The following is a 19,257-nucleotide window of genomic DNA, read 5'->3' on the forward strand; positions in this document are numbered from 1 at the left end:
TACCACAGCACTCATTTCTCATCTTTGCATTCAGAATGGTTTTCATTCATAAGCAGAGTTTGATTTTACAGCCATATCATTCCCATATGTATTCAGATTAAACCCTATTCACCAACTTCATATTTTAATACTTTCTTATAATGTATTGTAAACTATGGGGAAAAGGTGACTCAGGTTTATTGTTAATGTTTGAATTCCTGATTTTTCTGCATGATTTTTAAATATTTGCAATGTGATTATAATTTATATACATATTTTACTTGTTTGATACAGTAAAATGAGCTTGTGACTCTCTGTTCGCCTTGTTATTAGATCATGCAACAACAACAAAAATCAAGAAAGAAGGATCAGAATAAAACATATGTTTAATCTACAACTTGAATTGCCAATTTCTGTATTCTTTGTGCCTCTTTTACTCTGAGCACATTAGTTCAGTGTCTAAATGGTACTTGTTGCATGATACAGACCTTTCATGGGCGCCTGCATAATTTGATGCTTTCTAGAAGTAAGGACTTCTTATTTTGTTCAGATCTGCATACAAATCTATACATTTAAAAAAGACCTACAAATCCAACTGGCAAGAAAACATAGCATTTACAGTGTGTTTTTTCTTACTGCTTTGATTTTTGTCCTTTATGAGTGAAACTGGGTAAAGTTCCCCCTCCTCATATATTAATTAAAATTTGAAAAAAGACTCTCATGGCACATGGCATTGTTTCAATCTCCAGGCTGTCCTTATATAGTAATTTGATACAGCCATGTGGAAGGCTACAATTCACATTGTGTAGATGTGGTAGATAGAGTCTGGGAAATATTTGCATGGTTCTGTCCTTCACCATTACCAGCTGGGAATTCCTCATCCCAGAGGAGCCACACAGCCTATTCCAGGGACCTCCAACCGTTTTGAGCCTAAAGGAGCTTTGCAATTCTGACATAGCATGATGGGCACAACCACAAAATGGCTGACCTTTAGTTACACAGTGAAGATCCTTTTCACTTGTGGTATGGTGGCAACTGCTCCTGAAGCAACATTTCTAAATATCTGAACAGTCAAATATCCAGTGACTGATGAGAAGCCTTTCTGGGCAAAAGCAGCTGACTACATGGTGATAAGATGTGGAAGGTACATGTTTTATACCACAGTTTCCTCAGTTTTTCCATTATGTTTTATACAAATGCCTTCACAGACACCATCAGTGAGCATCTTCTGTGGTAGCCCAAATTTCTGTCATGATTGTGAAATTATGTTATGACCAGGGTCACCAGTCAATAAACTCCTGAAGCTGCTTTATACTAAATCAGGCTACTGGTCCATTGATGTCAATATTGTCTACTTAGACTGGCAACATCAGGCAGATTTGAGAATATATTTCTATTTTATAGCCAGTTAAAATTCTTGCTTGCAGAGGAGATACAATGAGGCATTTGGCATCCCAAGAAGGCAAACATTAAATATCAGGTTTCTCCCACATACAATTGACAAATGACAAAGAAAATAATCCTAAATCCTATTTACAAGTCAAACCCAATTAATTCAGTGGGGTTACTCCCAGGAAGAGTTTTGAGGACCACAATCAGAGAACCTTTATACACAGATAGATATTTAGCATGGCTGGAAATGTAATATCAAAAAATGACAAAAATGCTGGATACGTATCCACTTTATTTTAATTTTCAAATTTGGATAATTATGGTAACTATTAAAGAATGAGTACATTTGGTTCTGATTTTTTACTAAATTGAGGGCAAAATTGAGGGCAGAATTGAGGGCAAAAACCTGGCATAGTTAAACCCTCCAAAATTCATTGAGGTTAGTGGGATTAGAACAGTGCAGCACAGTTTGGAGTTGCAAAATAATTATATTAATTCACATCCCCTTTTTATATTCATGTCTAATTGCAGGTCCAACATTGGTCTGTCAAGATTTTTTGCCAAAGTCACATATGACTCAAAAGTCAGATAAGCTTTCCTAAGCTGAACTCTTAATGGTACTGATTTTTTTTTAAAAAAAAGTGTTTACAGCATGCAGACCATTAAGTCATGATCGTTTTCCTTTCTCACATTGGTCTTGCAAAGGATCTTCCTTAGAATCAAGTAGTTCAACTAATGATACCAACTTTATGCCTGAGGAAGAATCTCATTAAAATAAGAGTGTTTGTGGTTGGTTGCAATGATTAGGAAAAACCTGAAAGTGTGACCAGATGCCTTTAAAACTGTACTCAGTAGGGAGGGGGTGTATGTGTGCGTTTGTGTTTAAATTCACATATGCTTACCTAAGAAATACAATTGCAACTGTTTCTTTCTAGTACTTTTTTATTTTTATGCAGTACAGTCAATATGCATGAAACTTTGCAGAGATGCATAAGCAAAGATAAAAGTGCTTACTCTGAAGAATTTACAATTTAAAAATAATCTATTCCACGCCTAATAAAAGATAGGAAACTCCAAGTGGAAGGGTGCCAATGTAGTATATTGATTATATCTGTGTCAGACAGAACCTGTGTGTGAGATAACACCCTTAAAAATGTAGCAGGAGACTATCCTTTTTGAATTTAATAGTGTGCAAGAGCCTTTGTCCACCACCCCTGCAGAGTCAGGATCAAAGAGGACACAGCTCTGGCTTCGGTTGACAAACTCTTTACTTCCAGTCAGACAGTTAACATCTCTACTGATATATTAAGCCCATGCTTAATCACACCCTTCTTAACCCTGTCATTGTCTCTGCCTCCCTTTTATCCTTTTCAACAGGGTCCATCCCCCCTGGGAGCTCCCTGCTGTAGGCAGTGGGCTGTCTGTTAAGCCCTTCTAGTCTGGAATGGACCCTTCAGCTTTCCTAACCCTCCCCCTTGACTGCAGCATAGTTGAGGGTGAGTTGGCTGTGCTCTTCTCCATGGAACTGCTGAGACCTGCTGCTGTTGCTCAGGTCCTCCTTCTAGTTTGCTGTAGTTTCTCCTGGCTTCTGAGTGACTTCCCAGAGGTCCTGGCACTTGCTGGAAGTTTAAGGGTGAGGCTGCCAGTTGTGGGGTATCCCACAGTCCCTGGGCGGTCATCTGCACAGGGAAGAAGGTAAGCTAGGTTGTTGAGTGCTGGGAGGCAGCACTTTCCTTGGACAAATAAGTTATTACCAAGGGATAAAGGGACATTTCATAAATATTTTACTTGTATATTAAAATAGGGCTTCTTTACTATCCAAATTCCTTGGTGACTCTAGGGAGAATTTGAATAGCCATTTCTCTGCACAGCGAAGCTTTTCAGTTGCTATTTTATAGTGTAAGTACACCATCGAGCCTTATTCCAAAAGGTGTATAGGTTTTGTATGACAGAAGAATATCTCAAAGAAGTATGTATCTGCTTTCCTTTCCATTCTGGAGCTTGTTCCCACACTCCATATGCATAAGATGCATCTTAAAATTTCCTGGTCCTGTCATTTTTATTCTTATCACTTCTGTGATTTGGAAGTCCAGTAGGATTTCTTGGGCTGTTTCTCATTCTCTTGTTCTTGCTATTGGGGTGCCCATGGGCAGCATTATCCTGCTGCTTATTTATTCTTATGACTCTATGGTCTTAATAATGCATGTTCTTTAATGCTGGATGTTCCATCATATTTCTACCTATGTATCTATAATGAGTTCGCATGAAAATCCTTGTCATTTCCCCTCCTCAGAAAAGGCACAACATTGTAACAGGTGCTTCTTCCTAACATCAGGTCCCCCTGTGTCTGCCTCTGCAGTATGTCTTTGTGGAAATACCAGAATTATGTTGAATGTTTATTTAAGGATTCAGTAACCTTGTACATTTTTGTTTCTCTGGTCAACAAAGTCCCTCCTTTTTCTTCATAGCTATCAGTGGCCTGTAGTTAACTGTACTGAATTTCCTCCCCTCCCCCCCCAACATCCAGTTTATTCTTACCTGATTTTGCATATAACTTTTTGTTTCTTTCCTTTTTTTCATTCTCCTCTTCAATCCTAGTGTCATCTTCTTTCAGGCATGCTCCTCAAACCTTGTGTTTCCTTCTCTATTGCCTTATGTGTAATTTTCACATAACTGGCTCAACTTTCGAATTCTTGTCCTAAAGTGATTTACATACGCATAAGACTTTGTGTTTACTTGTCTGTTGGGGCAGAAAACCAAATGTGGTTAGCATTTCAGCTAATGTTTTAAAATGTGTGAGATTAGGCTCTTAAAACCAATTTTCTTACTGTACGATTTCACTTTACTAAAGGTCTTGTTGCTATGATGAGTTACATGACCTGTCAGAAAGTTGTGATGATAGGAGTATAATTAGAGTTAGATGTAATTGAAACTGGAGGTTAGTCAGTAGCATCTGGATTCTGATTTTTTTTAAAAAGAATGTCTGCTGTTGCCCTGTGAGTATAAGATATTGATACATCAGTACCTCAGTTTTTTGCTACCTGCATTTCAGTTACTGAAATATGTATCTTGTTAAATATCTGTGGCAAATAGCAGTTCTTTTCTAGCCTAGAAATTGTGGAGGGCATTGACAAAAAAAGTATTGTAGTAATTATGCTAAATGAAGGGTATTTCTTTAATATTGCATTTTTTTCTTATTCACATGTTTCCCTAACTGTTAATTTTACTATTTAAATCAGTAAAAAATAGAATCCTTAGAATTTTGTATTCACTGCTGATGAGGTTTCTGTAAGCAATTTAGAAAACGTGGGAAATGAGACCTGTTGTGATATTTGACTTGTGGCATGTCTTAAATTACTTATCATGTGTCAAAAGTCTAGAAAGTTATAATGATGATGTTAGTGAATTTTGCAGCTTTTGATAAAACAACAGAAGTGTCATTTTCTTGAAAATACAAACCAATTCATGGCTTGTGTGTGGCAGCAGTTGAGATGGAGAGTTCTGGTCAGTCTCAGCATTAAAGCAAACAAAACCACTGTCTCTATTTTCCTACTCTTATAGGCAGGCTGTCAATAAAAATTGATTATTTTCCCACTGAAAACTTTGCTATTGTCATCCCTTCTTGAAATAAAAATTTAAAAAGCCCTCCCAATCCCCAATTGTTGGGGAGGAAGGAAGTAGAGTGGGGGAGGGCAGGGTAGAGCAAAAAAGTCCAAAGCCAAGAATAATGCTGGGCCATTTGTTCCATCTTCCCTGTGAACAGGGAAAAGGTCACTGTCTAAACTACCCTCCTCAGAGAGGATGTTTAAAGCTCAGTTAAGGCAGATAGCTCTTTAAAGGAACTCCAAAATTCAAAAGCTCTTCAAATTGTTTGTATCAGGGAGTTATCCTCCTCCCTTTCTGTGTCATCAAGTTGCTGAGATCAGAGTGCAGAAGCCATGTCCAATCAGGTGGCTTTCCTGTTTTTAAATGATTTTTTCTACACTCTAACTTGTAAACAACAATGGCTACTGATAGATCTGCACTTTTAAAATGCACTTTTCCTGTGCAGTCCGTCACAATCTTTATTGTTGTCTGGATCCCATTGCTAAAATACAAATGCTTCGCTAAATGTCAGGTGCTAGGATAGTATCTTAGTTTGCTGACAAAAGTATAAGAATACCCTAAATGGCAACATCAGCTTAACAGTTTTGCTTTGAAAATGACATTTTGATGCATCTGCACTCAATAGGTTGGTATGAAAAAAATGTCATGAGTTTGTATCATCACTGTGCCATAGGTAACATTTGTCCTCGTAATAAAAAAAATCAGATTTAGTAGAGAGTTTTGCTGCTTGTTTAAAACTTATAGATATAATGTTAGGAGCCTTTTTTTGTAGTTGAAGAAACACTCTGGGGCAATATTTATGGCAAGCCATAGTTTTACTGCCTCGTGTTTTAACTACTCTAAACAAGTTTTTCAACTCTATTCAGCAGGTCAGGAGAATTTTTTAAAGTGCAGCACAGAATTGTAGTGGCAGGACAAGAGATGAGGGTACGAATGGCACTACTGTACAACTTCCAAAAGGCAGCTCACTCTGTGCACTATGCAGCGAAGTTACTGTATGTATGGGACAAGTGAAACAAATTAGGCCTCAGTGTTGATTTTAGGGTATTTATATATTACAATTACACGGGGAATTAAGGTTGAGAGTGTGTATGGAATTTGTTGACCCTCGACTGCAATTTGCTGTATAGAATTTGTCGGTCCCGGACTGTAATTTGCTGGTCTTTGACTGTAATAAAGTGAAATTGAAACTTCCAAAAGGCAGCTCACTCTGTGCACTATGCAGCCAAATATACCAATATTATGTAGATTTAAAATTCTGTAAAGTTCTGTAAAAATCAAAAGATGAGTACTTCAGAGAATTATGTCCTATGTGGGGCCAGGGACGCTCTCTGGTCCTACACAGCTGAGTTAGTTTTAAGAAAAACTTAAAATTTGAAATAAAGCAAAAGACATCTGACATTAGAAAACAAACAAACAGTTTTACTTAGCATAATTTAGATCAGTTACAGAATGTGAACTCTCCCAAGGAAGAGACACGCCCTTGGTGCCCTCGAGTGATAGACACAGATTTTAGAACGTTACAGAATACAGATAAGTTACAGAAGGTGACCTCTCCCTAAGGAGAGGCACGCCCCAATACAATGTTTAGAATGTTACAGGAGATTGCCCTCTCCTGGGTGGCTCTCGAAGGAGGCACGCCCAGTATAGGAAAACCTTAGTTTTTGTAGATGCAAAGACGTCACACAGTCCTCCCCTTTTGTTCCACGTATGATGATTCATATACCTTAAAAATCTAATTGGTCAGAACTGGTCACATGAAGACAGCCCATATTCCTACGTATCCACATTCAAACGCTACATGCTGTTAGTTTATGGCCTCTATGCATATACAAAGAACAGTAATAAAAGGTAGCTCACTGTCTTCAAGAAAAACCTGTTTTGGTAGGTTTCTCTCAGAGAGCGAGCTATGTCCCCAGGCTATGCAGCATTCCATAGGCTCATAAAACTTCCCTTCTCTCCCAACATGAAATGTTTCTAACAATTCCCCAGTTTGAAATGTTAAAACATGATTCTAAGACTTATACAATGATTCTAACACAATAGAATTATAGTAAAATACAAATACATGTGAATCACTTATCATTTATCATTTATGTGTTCATTTAACTATATAGAAAAACACTTTGTTGATTTAACTAATCACATTCATTTCTAACCCAAAAACCAAGTAATAAAATTGCATCTGTCTTCTGTCACGTAGGCCCTCAGTGCCAAGATGTCAAAGATGTTATCTGTAGTTGCCTGCATCTCTGCTAGCAAGCTGGTAACATGCCTTTTTGACCTGTTGCAAAACTGCAGGCCTTGGTCACTTACACAGAAGCTCCCATTTTGATTCATTGCAAATCCTTGGTTCTATGACTTCCCATAATTCTTGATTAAACAAATTTATACACATTCTGGCCTGTTCCCACACCTACTTATCAAATGTGATAAATTTAGCTAATTGCTTATCCAGTAATTTCTCAGGTGCCTAGGGGGCTGAAGTTTATAGTAGTGAACCAGTAGGTTCCAAACGATTCTGGATTTATGTATATGATTGAGGATTTACTTGACAAAATAAAATTAACATATCCAGGCAGTGTCATAAAAAGCATAAAATGTTATTTTCTTTTTGTCCTTCTGGGGCAACAGGTGAAAGGACAACTAATGTGTTTCACTTCCAGACAGTACATAAAGTTCATGTTTCTTTGTTGGGAACACCTGTTTCTGTGTTGGAAATGTGAAGGATATGCAGGTTTTTATATGACTTCTAGTAAATATTTTCTAAAAGCAACTATTAATAACCAAAATATTTCTAAAAGCAGCTTTAAATGTAACAGTAGTAACATATAAACAAGCATTGCAGAATAGTATTCAGTAGCACATTAAAATCCTGGAAAGCTCTCTGAACACCCAACTCTGACAGTACTCTCTTTTAAAGTTAGTGATATGCATTTGCATTACTCAGTAAGATCTTTATCCTCCAGATTCCTTTTGTGCAATAACTTGACTACGTATAATACATTTCAGCTACCTTAAGAAGACGTATAAGTCTAGCTGGAAGACTCAAGCAAATGTGCTGATTGTTCAGATGAGCTTCACAATTGAGTGAATGGATCAGGAATGATCTGGCTTACTGACTGATCACATATTTTTCATGTTCATGCCGGTGAAGGCTCGGGGACCGTTTGCACGCTAGCGTGCAAGTGGCCCCATCTTTCCTCTCAGCCAGAGAGGCCGCCTTCGGTCACCCCCCTCCACTCACCGTCCCATCCAGCGTCGCTCTGGAGGGCTGCAGGAACCCACCCACGTTGCCCTCCGACCTCCAGGGGCTGGAGGGCAACATGGGCAGGGCTCTGCAGTCCTCCAGAGAAACACTGGACGGGACAGTGAGTGGAGGGGAGGGGGAAAGCAGTGTCTTTTGCCAGTGCTGTTCACACCACGCCTACGGGTAGACGGTGCTTTGGAAAAACCTCACTTGTTAAGCAAGGTTAACAGGGGCGGCTTCACACCACTTTATTATGCCCATGCGGAAAGGGCCCTAGTTTTGCCCATGGGTTTGCAAAATGGATAATTTTCACAATTTTTAATATGTGGTGATTTTAGGCGTATGTGACAAAGATGTGTATAAAATGAAGAGTGCTTCCGTCCATGGTTCATCCTTTTTTCTCACAAAAGCAAGAAACTGTGTTTAAGCCTCTGAAGAGGGCTGAAATATCTTTGTGACATAGTTTTCATCAAAAACTTCAAAAATAAGCCCTAGTTACAGATTCCCTGACACAGCTGATCAGGTTATGTGGGGGCGCAAAATCATGGGAAAAAAATAAGACATCCCCTGGAAATAAGCCCTAATGCATCTTTTGGAGCAAAAATTAATATAAGACCCAGTCTTATTTTTGGGGAAACACGGGGAGCTGAGAATTTGCAGAAATTGAATCTACAGCAGACTCTGAATTGGTGAAAGAAGAGAGGGAATGAGAGGGAGAAGAAGAAATAGGGAAAGGTTTTGACTTGCATATTGCCTCCTTCAGTTGTCAGGTAAATGAATTAGACAGACTTTCTGCACCAGCCAAGGAAACCTCCTTGCATCAATGGTAATACCTCCTTTTCCCTATAACACTTCTATGGATATGATTCACTAATGTTCTAAGAAATGAAGAGAGTTGTTGGGTGACATATCTTCACCTACTTTCTCCCTCTGTCCCTTTGCCACACTACACCTTTGAGGGCAAAAAAGGCCCAAGGTAATTTTGGTGATTTTCAAAGTCTGTATTATTCTGCCCAAGTACTATGAAGAATTTTGCAAGAAGAATTTTTTTCATTACATCCTAATTTATCAGAAAGTGAAGGAAGCAGAAAATGTGAGGAAATTAATTCAGCAACTTAGCAGGATACTACAGACAAGCAGATTACGAGTTATGTGTATATTTGTAAATTACCAAGTGCTTTTAAAAAGGTGATATTGCCATTCTTTATGTTGGTATCAGTAATGTACAGATATTGTTGGAATGAGATATTTCCCAAAGGATTGTACTGGGTTACACTTTGAGCAAATTAGTTAGGAATGTTTGGTGTCTATGCAATTAATAGAACCTCATTTGTTGGTGTGGTTCTTTGAGATCCTTCCTGGGTAAGGTTTACAGTTCTAAACTACAATACACATTTCTCTATATTGACAGTTTCCCTTAGCCTTCCCTTGACCATTCCCCAGTCCATCCCTCACATTGCCTCCTGGTGCTGGCATTCTTATCTTCACTCATTGTTACCCAAAAGGCCTACATGAGTGACCTCCAACATTTAAACCACCTCCTGTTGTATATCTGAGCCAGGTGCATTGGAGAAGAGCTTCCACTCCTGCCCCCTGCAGGAGTGAGGCAGGCAAGAGAGCCTTTAATGTAGCAGCTGCACAGGCTGGGTGAGCTGCTTAGCTGGCAAGTGGCTGGCCCAACACCAGCCAAGGGGGGGGGGGGGAAAGGAGGATGAGGATGGGATGGAAGGTGGCAGAACTGCCAAGGAGCTAAATGCCTTGCAAATGGCTTGCCTGGCTGGCAAGTGGAGGCAGAACTCCATCTACACAGTTACTGATTGGTGCTTACTGATTGTTTTCTAATTTTATAATTCAGTTGTATTGCATTGTTATACAATTATATTGTTGTATTCTGCCTTGTGTTTTAATGAGAATGGCATATTATAAATGCAGTAAACAGAACATTAGTCAATAGTCCAATGCATGGAAATGGCCACATTCTTTTGTTATGCATGTCGTCTGCCCACTTAATAGTTTTGTGCAACTCTGAGAACTTTCATCATGAATCTTTGCAGCTTTAACTCTTCAGTGGCTTCAAAGTCAGTCCACACTTATTAAGACAGAAATATGTACTTTGCTGTATTCCTGTATCCTTTCGTTTCCTGTTCTGTGCTGCATTTCTAACTGGCACTGCACTAAATATTGTATAACAGAAATTACCTCACATCATAATATACTTTTTGAGAAACTCCATATGCTACTAGCTAGACAGTTGTTTCAAATAACTTACTGTAGTTTTTATGACAACATACCTCCCATCTATATCAAAGCAACACCCTCTTTGATGCATAATAACATTACTGTGTTGTACCATAAAAGCAGATTTTTTAAAAAAATAAAAAGTAAAGGAAATCAGCAATAGCAAATTTTATGACCAAAGTAAATCATGGTAGATAATGATACTAACTGTCTGGATTTAAACATAATAGCTGGTATACAAACACACACAGGAGAGAGAAGAACAAACAGCCAGGCTAAGGTTTTTTTTTTGCCATAACAATTTCCCCAGCTGGAGAGAAAAGATAGAAGTTTCTTCCCTTCTTTGAATCCTATCAAAATGCTTTGAGATCTGCAGGATGATTCTGAAAAGTCCTACTGCATTGCAAAATCCTAAAAAGATTTTTAGCAAAATGTAGAAGGATGAAGCAACACTACTTACTTTTTAGCAGCAAAAGCACAGAGTATCTTTCATTATGTGGCTTCTATTTTTTGTGTTGACTATATATTTCTTGTGATGGGTGATCTCTCCTCTCCTCCTCATGAAAGTTTGTGTGTTTGTGAGCTTACTCAAACAATTCTCAGGAAAAGTTCCAAGTTTTTTTTATCTGAGTCCACTTTGAACATGTATATAAACCAAGCTTGCCCCAGTCTTTCCAGCCATTGTTCGTCCATGCAAGCAAATGTACCCTTGCAACAGGGAAAGGAGATAGCTTCATAATTACAGGAGCAGTCATAAAGGCTGCTTCATCTTCCTCAAGGTCTAGGTTCCAATGCCAGAACTCTTGGCCACTTCAGCTGACCAGATTCATTTGCTAAGGCAGCATTTTCCCCAGAATCCACCATGTTGATGCTTAGTACTTCAATCATGTACCACTAATTTTGATATTAGCTGCATTTAGTTATTGGAAAGCAGCAATCAGTGTAGTGCTTCACATTCAGAAAGCCCCAACATTAAAAAAAACTGGCATACCAGGTAAATGAATCAGAGGCCCTTTCTGCACGGGCCATTTACAGCGCCCTAGGGATGGCAAAAACGCCGTCCCTAGGGAGCCGTTCACATGGGGGGGCACAGCTGCATCGCAGCCACGCTGCCCTCGCTCCCCCCCCAGCAGTGTGAAGGCGCTATTTCCAAACCTTTCCCCCCGAGCGAGGTTTTCTAGAAACAGTGGCTTCCAGCCGCTGCCGTGTGAACAGCAGCAACTGGAAGGCGCCATCCCCCCTTTTCCGATAGATTTACCTTCCCTGCGACCTTCCGATGCGTCGCCCAGGCCTGGGGACACCCCCCCTGCCCTGCAACTCCAGAGCGGTCGCACAGGGCAGGGAGGCATGTCCCCTGGCCTGGGCGATGAGCTGGAAAGTCGCTGGGAAGGTGCGTTGATTGCGTGACGGCGCAGCGCTGCGCCGTCTTCCCTGCCTTTACCGGGACCGTTCGTGCGAACGGTCTTGGGGGAGGGGTGTCGGCATTGTATACGCCGATGCACCCCCCAGCATGGCTGTGTGGAAATTGGCTTTGGCTGGGAACAATCTGAAATCCACTCCAATTAGAGCATACTATGTCTGACTAGGTAAGCCAATTGTCTGTTTCAGTTTAAGATAGCTTTATACACTGAAGGCTGAAATCTTATCAGCATTTTTGTATACAGGTAAGCATCATTAAAGCCAATAGAAGTTATTTCTCAGTTAATATACATGTGATTGACAGAACATTGCTGAAGCTCCTTGGCCACTGGGTATGAGAGAGATTTTTTAACTGGAAACAGTAGCAACTCTGATTTATGTTGTTATTATTATTGTTTTAATCCTGCATTTTTACCTCCTGAATAGCACAAAAGAATGAAGCAAAATGAGGTGCTTTTTCATAGTCATGCAGTGTATTAAGAACATAACAACAAGCCTGCTGGATCAGACCAGAGTCCATCTAGTCCAGCACTCTGCTACTTGCAGTGGCCCACCAGATGCCTTTGGGAGCTCACATGCAGGATGTGAAAGCAATGGCCTTCTGCTGCTGCTGCTCCCAAGCACCTGTTCTGCTAAGGCATTTGCAGTCTCAGATCAAGGAGGATCAAGATTGGTAGTCATATAGATCGAATGCCCCTCATTTAAGATATATCAGGAGAAAAAGGAAACAAGCTAAGCAGCCAGTAGCTGCAGTATATATGGACACTGCTTTTGAAGTAACACACACACACCCCGCCCCATCAGACAGACAGGCAGGCAGGTGAATGTACAGGCAGGTGGGCAGATAGCTATAAAACTCATCTGGCAAATACCTAAATGGGGTAACACCATTCATGCCTGTGGATAACTGGCTGGTTTGCTGCTACGGATGTGCTTCTCATAGTCTGAAGGTATTTCCAGGATGGTTTCAAAAGTAAATATATTGCTGGTCCTGTGGTATTTTGATAAAGAGATTAAACTGTTAGAATGCCTTAGTATTTTTCATATCCTTATTGTGGAGTCTGGTATTGCCCATGTAATGGTTATTGTTTTGTCCTTTCCCTTTAGGATTTTGGTGATGATGGGTCGCTATACATTACTAAGATTACTACAACTCATATGGGGAATTATAGCTGCTATGCAGATGGATATGACAAACTCTATCAAACTCATATTCTTCAAGTGAATGGTAAGGAACTTGTAAACTGCAAGTTATGGGGTAGTCTTTCAGTATAATTTAGTGGATTGTTTTGATTTTGCAATTGTTCTATCAGAATTGAATGCAAACATGGCATAACAAGTTTTTGTTAATACTTTCTTCTCTTTAAAAGCAATCACACTAAATTTAATCATAGCAAATCACACTAAATTTAATCATAGTATGTAGCAATCCTAAATAATTATTTTTAATAAAAAGAATAAGAAAGGCTACATGTTTTTGTACAATTAGATCTTAATGCTGTTAAACATCATATGTTCTTAGTATTCTATCTGCAGAGTAATAGGCATTTATAGAAATGATGGCCTTCAACTTAATCACAGTGGTGTAGGAGGTTAAGAGCTCGTGTATCTAATCTGGAGGAACCGGGTTTGATTCTCTGCTCTGCCGCCTGAGCTGTGGAGGCTTATCTGGGGAATTCAGATTAGCCTGTACACTCCCACACATGCCAGCTGGGTGACCTTGGGCTAGTCACAGCTTCTCCTAATCCTCAGCCAACCACCTGTGTATTGAAGTCTTCTCACAGTAACATTTCTGGTTATGGACCTGCTGCTCAGTTAAAGGTGAGAAATTATTCATAATAAGATATGGAGATCTTCAGAAATGTGTCACGTGCTTACCATGCTGGCACAGTTATAGTTTTGTATAGTTCATATCACAACACAGTATGGCATTATTTAACAGAATTTCTGCAGTTACATTTCCGTCTCTGCTCAAACCAGACTGTGCACTGATGGGTCAGTTAGGAATTATACATCATAGCTTCACTGGTTTAAAATTTGAAGCTTAATACACTGGTCATATTCAGCAACAAGTTAATCGATTATATTCTTAAACATAGGCAAGAAAGTCAGTGTATAGTCCAGAAAAAAATGATTAATTAATGTAACAGCACTTGTACAACAGACGAGTCAAAAGAAGGTTAATGAGATAATGAGACTTAGTTGATCTTTAAGATCTAATGTGAGAGTCCTTTGAAAATAGTTTAATTGGATTTTAAGCACTTCCATAACGTGGGTTTTCATTCAAATGAACTCAGCAGAGATTTTTATCATACTTTTCTCAATCCTTTGAACATTTTTAACACTGCATAATTTCCTTTGTTTTCTCGTGTTTTCTCTTTGCACTAAACTCCACATTCTTTTGTGTCCCAGGGTAGGATTTATTGGCTTCCTTACAGAAACAAATGCAGGATAGAAATCTAAAGAACAAATCACCATAATGGCTACATTCAGACATCACATGAAAGTATGGTTTAATTAAACAAATTATGGTTACTGCAACTTGGAATGCTGCAGTTAGTTAGGGTCCATCAAACCAGGAGTTGAATTTAGTTTGTTAGTTCCAATTATGGTTTTATGTTCTGTCTGAATGCAGACATCCAGGCTTAATCCTGATATAATCTTTCGTCCACACACTCTTACAAATTTGTTGTGGCAAACTAGAGTTTGAGTGATTGAGATTAATCCTGGTTACTCAAATTAGCCGTAGTTAAACCGTGGTTTCATGTTATCACTGAACCAAACCATTTGGATCAATTTAGCAAGTATGTATATGGGATATATTACATCATGAACAAATATAAACAGAAATTTAATGTAACTTTTATGATAGTATTAACTCTGCTGAAATGCATTCACAACAACTATATGTACCCAGAGTCCCTCAGACACTGAATTGCAAATTCACTGATAAAGAAATAGGGATTTTTTTGTGCGTTGGTTGCTCCTCATCACAGCCTCTTTTCATCACTTAATCTCCTTCAAAAGTCTATAAAAAGGAGTGGGATGGCCATGCTATTCTCTCTAACTTTTGTACGTTTAGTGGAAGGTCTAATCAGAGCCTTACATATGCACTCAAATGTGTGTAGACTCTCCCAAAAAACCAGGAACCATGAAAGAAGTAGAGTCTTTAGAACTTACACAAAAATGTATACTAGTATATGGCTTTGTGTTAGTGGAACAGTTTTGTGCCCATGTATATGTTAACCCTGTAAACTGAAGGACTGAAAAAATATGAATGCATTGAAGAGGCACGTCAAGAACACTGATGGACTACTGTCCTGAAATATAAGCTGGAGCAGTCCTATGGAAGCTTAGGCTCATTCCGCACATGCAGAATAATGCACTTTCAAACTGCTTTCAGTGCTCTTTGAAGCTGTGCGGAATGGCAAAATCCACTTGCAAACAGTTGTGAAAGTGATTTGAAAATGCATTTATTTTGCGTGTGTGTAAAGGGCCATAGATCGACAGAATCATGGCAGTCAGACTCATGCTCCTCTAGCAGTGCATGGCTATCAGTCATAGTTTATGGCTCAGTAGATGCTTGATAGATGTCCAATTTTGTGCTCTGTGAAGGAGTTAATAAGAACAGGCACCTGACTAGTCCATGGAACAGAATGTTTCCTACTTTCCAGCTGTCACTCTCCTTCCCATTCTTCCAATGGATTTTCCTACCCCTGGGCACTTTCCTTGGTGGAGAGGTTATTCCATTGGCATGTGGCTAATGTTGCCCTCCCCAGAGCTGGGACTCCACACCAGATGTTGCACCAGCCTCCCGGGGCCCCTGCCATCACTGGTGTAGTGGAGGCAGGCCAGGAGTGTGGCCGGAGAAGGATCTGACATTAGTGAGCTTTCTCCTGGCATGTAGCCCTGTTAGGCCAGGAGGTGGGGCTTTAGACTTATGTCACCAAAGGGGTGGTGTAAGTCTATTAAGGCCAATGGGGGCTTCTTGAAGGTGGGGAGGCTTTTTTGCTTTTCAACCTCTCCATGCTGCCAGGAAGCCTCTTTGGGAGTGGTGATGCAGTGTGGATGGCCACCTGTTCCTTGGATGGGGCTACCTGTTATGAATTGGGTTGGAAATGTCCACCATTATACTCTTCTTTTTTTAATGTAGGCAGGGGCTGAATTTTGAGCTGATGTAAAACAGCGTAGAAACAGAATGTCTCAGAAGGAATAGTGACAGGGAGCAATGGATGCTTTTAATAATGTCATGGACAAAGAGGTATTGTCTACTTTTCTTGCCTGTACATAATTTATTAAACTCACTCCATTTTTTTCATTTTGACACTACTTTGTTGTTGATAAGTACAAGGTGCAAATAAGCTCTAAATTTTCATGCTGTTCATGACTTAATGTTGTTACTAAGATGCCCTTGACTTTCTTTTAATTATTTATTCAACAAGTAGCAGCCTTAACAGAACAGAGGCAAAATATAAAGGCAGTAATAAAGACATAATTATAACAGAAGTCATGGGTGGAAAGAATCCAAATGTTGATTAGTGTCTGTGAGATTTTCTCTGCAATTTTATCTGCTTTTGGAAAGTTTGAAATTTCCAGAAATATTGAAATTTCTAGAAAAGTCAAGAAATTTCTCTCTAGGGCAGCCAAAAAGTAGTGATGGGGTAACATGTAAATTGGGCTCAGTTCAAATGATTGAATATGCATACAGTAAGGTTACCAATCCCCAAGTAGGGCCCAGAGATCTTATGGAATTATAACTAATGTCTACAAATATCAGTTAACCTGGAGAAAAATGGCTGCTATGGAGGGTATCCCCAAATTTCAGGCGTTTCCCAACTTAGAGCTGACAACCCTAAATTACAATCAGAGCCAAATTAATTTGTTTTACTTTGGGCATGTCTAAAATAAGCTGTACCATCTCCACGCCACTCAGCCATCCTGCAGGGCCACTCCATTACCCACATTTACTCTTTTTGTTAAGGAGATGGCAGTACACAGAAGTCATAGTAATCATAATTTAATATGCTACAATCCAAGAACAGTGGTGGGAGAAAGTGCTGAATCAAGCTCTGAATCTCTTCTGGTCACAGAATAGAAGCTTATCATGAATTTGTCATGATATTTTTGCAGAAGAATGGAATCTCTTGTAGAATGCAATGGAAAGTGGAGGGGACTTTGAATTTTCTCTAGAATCAGAGGAGTTAAAAGAAGGGAAAAGGAGAGTCCAGGTTGTAAGACGATAGGAATTATAGCAGAAAAGTTACAGTGCAAGCCTAAAGAGAGTCACTCCAGTCTAAGCCCATCAAAAATGAATTAGTTTAGACTAGAGTAACTCTCGTTAGTATTGCACTGTTAGTTTCATTGCTCAGCTGTAAGACATATTTCCCCCTCTTCTCAACCACAGCCATAAGATTGATACAGCTTTGATGATGTACATCAAACAGCTTTGATACAGCTTTGATGATGTAACATCTTGGTTACATGTGGGAAGAGCTGATCTGTTTATACTGGAAGAAAGTGCTGGGTTATTTACAGCACAAACAAGAGACCCTGGTGGCCAGAGATAGTGCCATAGCAGCCCACCCCATAATCTCCAGAGGGCTTCCTGGCAATGCATGGAGAGAGAAAAAAGGTAACCTCTCTCCCATAGCCAAAAAGCTCTCCCTAGGGCTTAATGGATGTATTCCACACAACAGGATGGTACACTCCTTCTATCTGGGATGGTCGTCCTCTTCCACCGAGCGCGCAGCTTCGGGAGGGACGCACATGGAGCGGTGAGGGAGGTAGGGGACACCCGCCTAGCCAGCCAGATCAGCCGAATCAACCCTGGCGATCAATGGGGTGACAGATGTCGCAGCCAGATCGCCCTCACATCCACAACAGGATGGTGTGAGTCCATGACCCTGGCCATAGTACTACTCGCCACAAACCCTGGATGGAAGTTGGTTCCACTCCAGGACCCCCCCACACACACACACACACAGAGGCGTCGTATCAGGACATCATACCAGTGCAGCTCCACAGTGACCCAGATTTCTGCCTTTTGCTGCTGTGGAGCTTAAGGGCAACCGGTGACTGGAGCTCTGCCCCTCTGCTAGTGCAGAGGCTCCTTTCACTGGTGGAGAGAGCAAACACACTAGTGCAGCCCTATTCCATCTTCTCAAGAGAATCCCTCCCCCCCCCCCGGATTTGGCTGTTAATGCCATTTTTCCCCTTTCTATTGCACGCTTTCAGCCATTAGCATGAACAGCATAGAGTAAAACTTTTTTAAAATACAATGATCGTAACATAGGAAAAAATACAAAAGCAGAAATACTGAATAATCCTAAAAAGTCATAAAAAAGGGACTAAAAACAGAATTTGCAGTTTCAGATAAAATAGAAACTAAAAGCACTATCTGTAGTTAATAACAGAAAACAGGTACCATGGTATCATCAACAAATCATTGGCCGTTTCCGCACGGGCAGAAAATGACAGCCTGGAGACGGTAAAAACACCGTCTCCAAGCCGCCATTCCCTAAATCGATCTTATGCATGGGCGCAGTACTTGGCTAGCGCTAGCCTTAGCGCTGCCCTCGCGCGCCGCCCGGCTGGCCCAAGCCAGTCCGAAGCGCAGTATTCCCAGAGCAGCGCCAGTGGAAGCCGTTCTTTTCGCGAGGAAATACGCTGTCGGTGAAGCCGCTGCCGAGCGTTTAAACGGCAAAGCTGCCGCTTTCCTACACACTCACCTTGTCCCTGGGCCTCTATTGAACGCGTCGCCGAGGCCTGGGGACATCACTCGCTTACCTGCCTAAGCCCTTGAGCAGGCACACAGGGACCAGGGGCGCGGTGTCCCCAGCCCCCGCCACGCGTCGGGAGGCCCGGCATTCTGTTCAAGATAAGTGTCGGGTTATCGCTTGAGTAACACGGTAGCTCCGTGGCACCTTCCGCTGCTCGCCTCTTCCCGGGACCGTCCATGCGGGGCGGTCTCCGAAGCGTCTTCAGTCGCGGTAACGCGGGCAGCCAGCCCAGCCGTTTTCACGGGGCTGCCGATGCCGGAAATGGCCGATGTTAAAAACCAAACAACACCAGTAAGAGTCTACAAGAAACAGAAATTTCAGAGTGACTTCACATTCCCACCAAGCTCCCTCTCCTTCCCATATTCTGCTGTGTGCCCAAATCTTCAGGAGTTTCCCACAATGGAGTTGGCAACTCTAAACACCTCACTCCAAGTCCTCTGAAAACATCACACTGCTGAGGATGCAATAGAACTTTGTAACATGCCACATTGTAGTTGCTGTGGAATGGAGCAGAAATTCTTTTCTGGAATCCACCCATCAAGTAGGAACAAGCAAAAATCATTTCAGAAAGTTAAACTCAACTCCCCAATTTGG

At 40.6% G+C, this 19,257-nt stretch overlaps 1 protein-coding gene across 4 annotated transcripts in view; it reads left to right on the plus strand.

Annotated features, from left to right (window-relative positions):
- The window catches only part of FSTL5 (follistatin like 5), a 438,212-nt gene that overhangs the window by 339,481 nt on the left and 79,474 nt on the right, over positions 1-19,257 (plus strand). For all 4 annotated transcript variants that reach the window (XM_048509210.1, XM_048509212.1, XM_048509211.1 and 1 more), the window contains exon 8: positions 12,992-13,112. In XM_048509210.1, the coding sequence (XP_048365167.1) occupies positions 12,992-13,112 (121 nt within the window). The remainder of the gene's footprint in view (positions 1-12,991; positions 13,113-19,257) is intronic.

The sequence above is a fragment of the Sphaerodactylus townsendi genome, linkage group LG10, assembly GCF_021028975.2.
Source record: "Sphaerodactylus townsendi isolate TG3544 linkage group LG10, MPM_Stown_v2.3, whole genome shotgun sequence".
NCBI lineage: Eukaryota > Metazoa > Chordata > Lepidosauria > Squamata > Sphaerodactylidae > Sphaerodactylus > Sphaerodactylus townsendi.